Raw genomic sequence first — 8,125 nt, forward strand, 5'->3', positions numbered from 1 at the left:
CAAGAAGGACGGCTTCTGCTTCAAACTCTTCCACCCGCTGGACCAGTCCGTCTGGGCCGTGAAGGTACTGCGGGGGGAGCCTGGGGCCCGGGCTGGCCAGGCCCCCGACCGGGAGAGAGGCCCCATGGGGAGCCTTGCAGGAGATGGGCTCTGATGGGCAGTCAGGAGGCTCGGGTCCAGAAGTGGGCTGTCTATTCCAAGGGCCCATCACTGCCCAGCTTGTGGGTACCTGAGTTAAATCTCAGTGGCGGGGGGATTGGCTGTGGTCCTTGCCTTCCAGGTGGAGCACACAGGCGGAGGAGGGGGGCCCAGGGCCTGGTGACACATGGGGTCACGATCACACCTCGAGCCCTGTCTAGAGGCTGAGGTACAGGCCCCGTGAGCAGCTGCTGCTAGCCCAGACGCGGTGGCCTCCTAATCGGGGCCGCCCAGCCCAGGACCAGCTGGGGTTAGGTTGCCACATCAGATCCAGAATGCCCAGTTAAATCTGGGTTTCAGAGCGACATCAAATAGTTTTTTTAGTTTAAGTGTGTCCCAAATAGTGCATGGGATATATTATACTTAAACTAATAAAATGTATTTGTTATTTCTCTGAGATTCTAATTTAACTGGGCATCCTGGCTTTGCATAGCCTGATTCTGGGCACCCTAAATTGGGGGAGTCCAGAGCTGGAAGGCAAGGACGGGCCACCAACTACAAAGGGGGACAGAGAGCTCCCCACCCATCCTGTCTGGCTGCCCACCGCATCTGTGTGGCCAGGCGCTAACCCCGCCTGAGGGTCCCGAGACTCCGGAAGTGCCCCTGCGTGTCTGAGTGTGGGACTGTATGACCGCATGACCTATGTTGTCACTCGTCCCCGGGTGTCCCCCTTGGGTGATGCCGGGTCTCTGCCTTTCCAGGGCCCCAAAGGCGAGACTGTGGGCTCCATCACGCAGCCCCTCCCCAGCAGCTATCTGATCTTCAGGGCTGCCTCCGAGTCAGACGGTGAGTCCCTGCCTGCTTTGTGGGTCTCCCCAATGACCCCCCCCACCCTGGGAAGCGGCTCCCCTGGCGGGTTTATCGACCAGGTGCATGTGGCCCCGATTCAGGCCCTGTCACCACCACCCAAGAAGGCGGCAGCCTGCCCTCAAGGGACAAGCCCAGGGGCAGGCAGTCCTGCCATGCGCTGGTACCTCTCTGAGCCTCAGTTTCCCTGCGGGCAAACGTAAATAATAGCACCTGTCTCCCCAGTTGTTATGAGAATATGATCTCATATAAAGCATCCAGGTAACATTTACTGAACACCAGCCACGTGCCAGGCACCACTGAAACAATAGATTCTACTCTTATTATCAACATTCGACATATGAGAAAGCTGAGGCACAGGGAAAATTCCAGCAAGAAAGCGGTAGAACTGGAAATGAGTCCCAATTTCCCCAAACTCCCAAATACATCGCACATTGTTGGAGCGCCCTCCAGTGGCTGCTCTGAGTATAGCGGTTGTCCGGTCCCCACCCCCCACCTCCCGGGCCAAGCCATCTGGGAGGGCACCTCCTGGGGGATCGGTGTGAAGGGCTCGCACCCCACCAGCGGTCCTTGGAGGCCTGGCCTGACCACTGGGCACCCCTCCCAGCCTTGTGGGGGGGGGGGGCGATTGACCTGCTGGTGCCACAGCGCCCCTGGTGGTCAGATGCCACATTTACGCCCCCTCCTGACTGTCCTGAGTCCCTTGAATTCCACCCTCATTTCTCCGGCCCCAACTCTGTGCCAGGCCCCACGTGGATCCCGGGGTGGACAGGGAAGCCCATGCTCCCACGGAGCCTGCAGTCTTTGGGGAGACGGGTAGTGAACCGTCAGACAAGGGGGATCTCTGTTGGGACAGGGGATGGGACAAGGTCAGCGTCCCTGGGGGGGATGGGCATGTGTAAGTGGTGGCTGGTTCTGGGGCTTGGAAGTCGGGGACCCTTGAAGGGTCAGGGCAAGCGGGGAGCTTCCTGGTGGGGAAGCAAGGGGCACTCTTTGGTGAGGACTGGCGGAGGCAAAGGGTGGTTTCCCATGTAGGGTGGCGAGAGCGGAGGGCTCCCGGGGTGGGGTGGGGTGGGGTGTCTCCCTGGGACAGGGGAGGGGCGTCCCTCGTGGGCGCCCCGGTGCGGGGAGGAGGCGCGGACTCCTTGGTGAGGAAGGACGGGGCGGGGCGTGCGGGCCTTCAAGTGGAGAGCTGNTTTATTGTTGAGTCGTCAGAGTTCTTTATATGTTCTGGACACCAGACCCTGATCAGGTGTATGAGTGCACGTACTTTCTCCCGTTTTGTAGGTCGTTCGAAATTACTTAGTTAACATAACTCTTATGGGCGGCACATTTCTGGCCTCAGGTTCCCAGTTCCGAGCAGCGTTTCTCACTTCTAAGGGCACCTGCTTCTTGCACGTGCCTCGGTGTGCAGAGCATCCAGGAACAGGCAGGAGGGCCCTTGGGGGCCTGTGCACAGTCCCCAGCATGGCCCTAAGGACAGAGGAGACAGCGGGCACTGTCCACAGTGCCGGGCAGCGGCTGCAGTGCCCACACCCCAAGTGCAGGCACTGCCTCCCGCCCACCCTCGCCCAGGCCCACAGCCTCTGGACAATAAACAAACATCTCTGGGACTGTGGTTTCGAAAGGTGTTGGGTGGACCAAGAATGGGTGTGTGCCATCAGGGCCTCACGCCGCTGGGCAGTCAGAGCCAGCTTCCTTCTGGGGCCTGGGGAAGGGGCTTCCCGAAACAGGGAAGGACATCCCAGGCCGAGGGAACGGCATGTGCCAAGTGAGCGGGGGGCGGGGAGCACCATGCATACGAACCCCGCTCCTCAGGAGGCATCTGGGGGCACGCACTGTCAGCCCTGCCCCCTGGCCCAGGTCTGGCAAACACGTCGTCACACAGGCCTGGTTCCTTACCATGCTTGCTCCAAAGACTGCTTCCAGAGCAAGTCACCCAGGCTCCCCTGTCCCAGGCCCTGTGATCTGGAATGTTCTCACTTGGCTCGGAGAGTGCAGTCCGGAGTGACGCTGCCTGAGTCCATCCCCGCTCGGCCCCTCGTGAGCTGTGTGACCTTGGCAGGTTACCGAGCCTCTCTGTGCCACAGCCTCCCCTGCAGGGCGTGGATGATAACGACCTGAGCCGTGGCAGTTTGTGCACACAGGCTGTCCACCCCGGCTCTCACGGCTCCTGTTACTTGTGGGCGGCTGCCTCTCCCTTCTAATCCCAGCGCCTGAAGGCACGCCTGGCACGCGGTGCTGAGGGAGGCCCGTCCCCTGGACAGGTCACAGGCAAACAAGCGGGTGTGGCTGTGTGCCACGAAAACCTTATTTATGGGTGCTGAAATTTAGATTTCATAGGATTTTCACATCTCACACTGATTTTCAGCCACTTAAAAATGTAAAACCCGTCCTGAGTTCCCAGACTGNTGTGTCTGAGATGTCCCCTGAAGGGAGACCTGAGCGTAAGACGGGGTGGCCCCTGCCACTTCGCTCTGGCTTTCTGAAGTGTCTCAGGTCCCCTCGTGGGTGGGTGGGCGGACACCCGGCCCCCAGGCCCCCAGGGCTGCCCCTGGTCTCGTTCTGACATGTGACCGCGTGCTCTCCCCTCTTCCTTCCTTCCAGAAGCCCCCCAGCGCCCACGCCATGAAGGAGGAAGCTTTTCTGAGGCGCCGCTTCTCACTGTGTCCACCTTCCTCTGCCCCTCAGAAAACCGACCCCCGGAGACTCACCAGGAACCTGCTCTTCGGAGGAGAGAATGAGCTGTACCCGCTCAGCCCAGGTCAGTGCCAGGGCAGCGCCCCGGTCAGCTGCGGGGCGGGGGGCGCAGGGGCGGGGGCGGCTGCTTGAGCCTGGGCCCTCCCTGGCTTTGCAGCCTGGCTGCGTGACCTCAGGCAGGTCCCTTTCCTTCTCTGTGCCGTCCGGTCAGTGAGGGCAACAGCCTGGCTCGCCCCTCCCCCACAGCGCTGGGTGCTGGGTGGGATTAATGAGCAAAGGGCTAGCAGAGCAGTAAAGCCCCAGGACCCATGACTCCCAGGGCCGGGTGAAGCCCTGTGAGGTCAAGCAGGGGGCTCCCCAGTCCAGGCTATGGGGGGCAGCTCGTCATCCTTGGAGAGGCCGTATGGTGCGGTGGCCCCACACATGGGGGCTCCAGGAAGAGGTGGCCTGAGTCCCAGCCCCAGCTCTCCGGGCTGGGTGACCCTGGGCCAGCGGCAGGACCTCTCAGGCCTCAGCTTCCTCGTCTGTGAAATGGGGGTAATATTGGCACCTACTCCCACCTCAAAGGAGGGAATTGTTCAGTCTAGGCTGCTGTCATGCGGCCTGTGGGTAAAGCACCCAGCACAAGCGACACGGGCCACCGTCCTGCTGACGCTCTCATGGCCTCAGGCCCCCGGCCCCCCCCTCATTCTCCACGCCCCACCCAGACAACTAGGAGCTGAGTTTGTTCTGCTCTGTCTGTGACTGTCCCCAGAGAATCCAGCCCTTCCTCTCTGGTGCCCCTGCAGGGGCGGGAGGTGGGGCTAGCGCCTGCCCTGGGAGGCCTCCCGTCTGCCCCCTCCGTTGCCCTGGCCTGGCCCCCTCCAGCCCGCCCACTCCTGCCGCCTGCTTTAGNCGTACAGTGTTCCAAGTTCCTGGACTGTCGCGTACACATGTATGTGTGTGAACACACGTGCACACGTATGTGTTACAGTCCATGTGTTTGAGCAGCATCCAAATAAGGTTCAGACTTTGTGCTGGTTCCTCTGCATCTTAAGTCTCCGTCACCGCGCCCCTCCCCCTTTGCTCCCTGTCACGTATTTGTTGAAGAAACGAGTCATTTTCTTGTAGCGTTTCCTCCAGACTGGATTTACTGGCTGTGTTCTGCAGTGTCACTGAAGGTGTCCCTGTGCTGGGATTCCCTGTCACCTGGACGTTGACCTCGTCTCTAGGCTTTGATCCTTTTAGCTGTTTTTCCACCCAGACACTTGCCAGGTGGCTTCCACATATCAGTGAGATCACATGGTATTTGTCTCTCTCAGTCTGACTCATTTCACTCAGCATAATACTCTCTGGATCCATTCATGTTGTTGCAAAAGGTAGGATTTCACTCTTTTTACGGCCAAGTCATACTCCATTGTATAAATGTATCACCATTTCTTTATCCAATCATCTATTGTTGGGCATTTTGTTTGCTTCCTTATCTTGGCTTTTGTGAATAGTGCTGAAATAAACACAGGGGTGCATATATTTTTTTGAATTAGTATTTTGGATTTCTTGGATAAATACCCAGGAGTACAATAGCTGAGCCATAAGGTAGTTCCATTTTTAATTTTTTGAGGAACCTCCATACTGTTTTCCGTAGTGGCTGCACCAGTCTGCAGTCCCACCAACAGTGCACCAGGGTTCCCTTTTCTCCACAGCCTCGCCAGCACTTGTTTGTTGATTTATTGATGATGGCCATTCTGACAGGTGTGAGGTTGTATCTCATTGTGGTTTTATTTGCGATCTCTGAATATTGGAGACATTGACCATCTTTTCATATGTCTATTGGCTACCTGTATGTCCTCTTCAGAGAAATTTCTAGTCAATTTTTTAATTGGATTGTTTGGTGTTTTGGTGTTGAGTTGTATGAGTTTTTTATGAATTTTGGATATTAACCCCTTGTCACATGTATCATTGGCAAATATTTTCTTCCATTTAGTAGGATGTTTCATTTTACTTTTGATTTCTAGGAATTCCCTTTTTAATTTTATTTTTTGCAATTATGTAAAAGAAATATTTACCTGGTTCCAAAGTAAAAACGAAAAATTAGGTCTAGCCAAAGACGTCAGGGTCTCCCCAGCCCCCAGCCCCCAGTAGGGAGTCGGGGCCCCTGCCCACCTGCCCTGTGCTGCTTCCCTCCCCCGCGGTCGGGAGACACCCCCCACCCCCAGCAGCTCAGAGCCCCGTCTCTTCTGTACAGCTTTTCCATCCTGTGCAGAGAGGGATGTGGGGTCTTCCCAGCCTTCTGCATTTTCAATTACCTTTTTTTCTCTTTTTGAAACATATTTTTTTATCCAACATTTTTAAGGTTTTCGAGTGGGAATGCTCCTTTTAAAAAATTACATTAAGTGCTCCGTATGGCCAGGAATGGGAGATTTTTTCTTCATTATTATTTTTTTTTTCAAAGATTTTTATTGGGGAATTGGGGGATGGGAACAGTGTTGGGGAATTGGCGGAAGGGGAACAGACAAGTTGCTGTCCTTTCGTTCTTCAATCTAGTTGTGGAGGACGTTNTCAGACATCTCAGGAAAGATAGGAGGAAGGCCCAGGGTGGCTCCCACCTCTAGCCGTGTGACCTTGGACAAGTGAGGGCCCCTTTGTAAAGGAAGTGCAGGCCATAAGCACCTGTGTCACCCACGTCACCTGAGTCACGCGGCAGGTATGAAGATTAAATGGGCACGTGACACCTCCTGCCACAGGCGCAGAGTTATGCAAAGTCCTCGTCTGGGTGTCAGCAGCCAGGATGGGGGAGGCTCCACCCTGGACTTGGAATTGGGGGAGCCCAGGTCAGCTAGGCTGGGGGGTGCAGGGGCCCAGTCAAGGAACAGAGGCTGCAGGTGTGCGTGGGCCTGGGCCAGCTGGGGTGGAGACACGTGCTGGAAAGGGCAGGGGTCAGGGGAGGCCAGGTCAGGGGGGTCGCCGGATGGCCAGGGTGCCAGGGGTACAGCCGCCCCACCTCCCATCACACCTCCTCCAGCCAGAGCCAGCTGCTGCTGTCCTGCCCGACCCTCCCAGCTCCCGTGGGCTGCTCAGAGCTGGGGACCCTGACCGCCGCCCCTCTGCCAGCAGCTGGGTGAGGCGTCCCAGGTGGAGACGGTGTCCGAGGAAAACAAGAGTTTGATGTGGGTGCTGCTGAAGCAGCTGAGGCCCGGCATGGACCTGTCCCGCGTGGTGCTGCCCACGTTCGTCCTGGAGCCTCGGTCCTTCCTCAACAAACTGTCTGACTACTATTACCATGCGGACCTGCTCTCCAGGTGAGGGAGAGGGAGTGCCCACCCCTCCACCCCCAGTGTGCCCAGTGTGCCTGCCCGCCCCACCGAGGTGTCCAGAGGGTCCCCGGGACCCAGGCTGAGCTTGGTCTACTGTCCCTGCCAGCTCAGCCTCCAAGGGGGTCCAGTCCCCAAGACCAGCCCCAGCAGGAGCTGATGGGGGGGGCGGGCGGGGCAGCTCCACTCAGGGCCTGTCAGGGCCAGTGCCTTCAAAGGTGAGTGGGGTCAGCCCCAAGCACTTTCTGTGCGCCCGCGTCCTGAGCCCTGGCATTGGTGCCCTCAATGCCAGCGGACTGCAGGGGCTGCCAGCTAGGAGCCCACACGGGGGGCTGGGGAGCACCCAGGGACATGGAGGAGGGTGGCCCAGGGCCCCAGGTCTGGAGTGAGGGAGTCCTGTCTGTCTGTCCAGGGCCGCGCTGGAGGAAGACGCCTACAGACGCATGAAGCTGGTGCTGCGGTGGTACCTGTCCGGCTTCTACAAGAAGCCCAAGGTGAGGAGAGGCCGGTGGGGTGGGGTGGGGGGCTGTGCCCAGTGGCCCGAGCCCCTGGGCCCTCCCCTACTCGACGTGGCCTTGAAGGACCCTAATCATCCCCACAGTGGCCCCAGGCACTGAGATGGGGGACAGGCCCTGACTTTGCACAGAGGGGACCCCAGGCCCCTCAAGGAAACAGCTGCCACACACGATGGGACAGCAAAGGGGTTTTTAACCCTGGACCTCAGGGTACCCTTGGAACCCATGGTTTTTCAATCATGGAGCCCCTTTTGAGGACCCCAAGTCCAGGCTCCGATGAACACAGGGCCACTCTCCTTGTAGTCATGGGAGGGGGCTGCATCCCCACCCACCGGCCCTGGGGGCCCCTGGGACACAAGTTTGAAACCACACTTCGAGCTCCACAATTCATTGTGCAGGTGGGGAGACTGAGGTTCAGGGAGGGGAAGGGACAGCCCCGAAGTCACACAGCAGGCTGGGAGTGACACCAGGTCTCCTGACTCTGCAGAGGTGGACCCCACAGCCCTCGGCAGGGCCAGGTGTGCGCACACCCTTAGCAGCACTGATCGCATGGGCTGTTGGGGCAGACGGGGCGCTCCAGGAGGGCTTCCCAGAGGAGGAGGCTCCATGGACAGC

The 8,125-nt window shown here is 58.4% G+C and overlaps 1 protein-coding gene across 1 annotated transcript in view; it reads left to right on the forward strand.

Moving 5' to 3' along the window:
- Positions 1 to 8,125, forward strand: part of LOC109389285 (uncharacterized) — a 94,822-nt gene that overhangs the window by 35,135 nt on the left and 51,562 nt on the right. The window contains 2 exon segments of the mRNA XM_019654668.1: positions 6,799 to 6,983; positions 7,408 to 7,503. Coding sequence (XP_019510213.1) covers positions 6,799 to 6,983; positions 7,408 to 7,503 — 281 coding nt within the window.

Source organism: Hipposideros armiger, unplaced genomic scaffold (assembly GCF_001890085.2).
Source record: "Hipposideros armiger isolate ML-2016 unplaced genomic scaffold, ASM189008v1 scaffold_228, whole genome shotgun sequence".
NCBI lineage: Eukaryota > Metazoa > Chordata > Mammalia > Chiroptera > Hipposideridae > Hipposideros > Hipposideros armiger.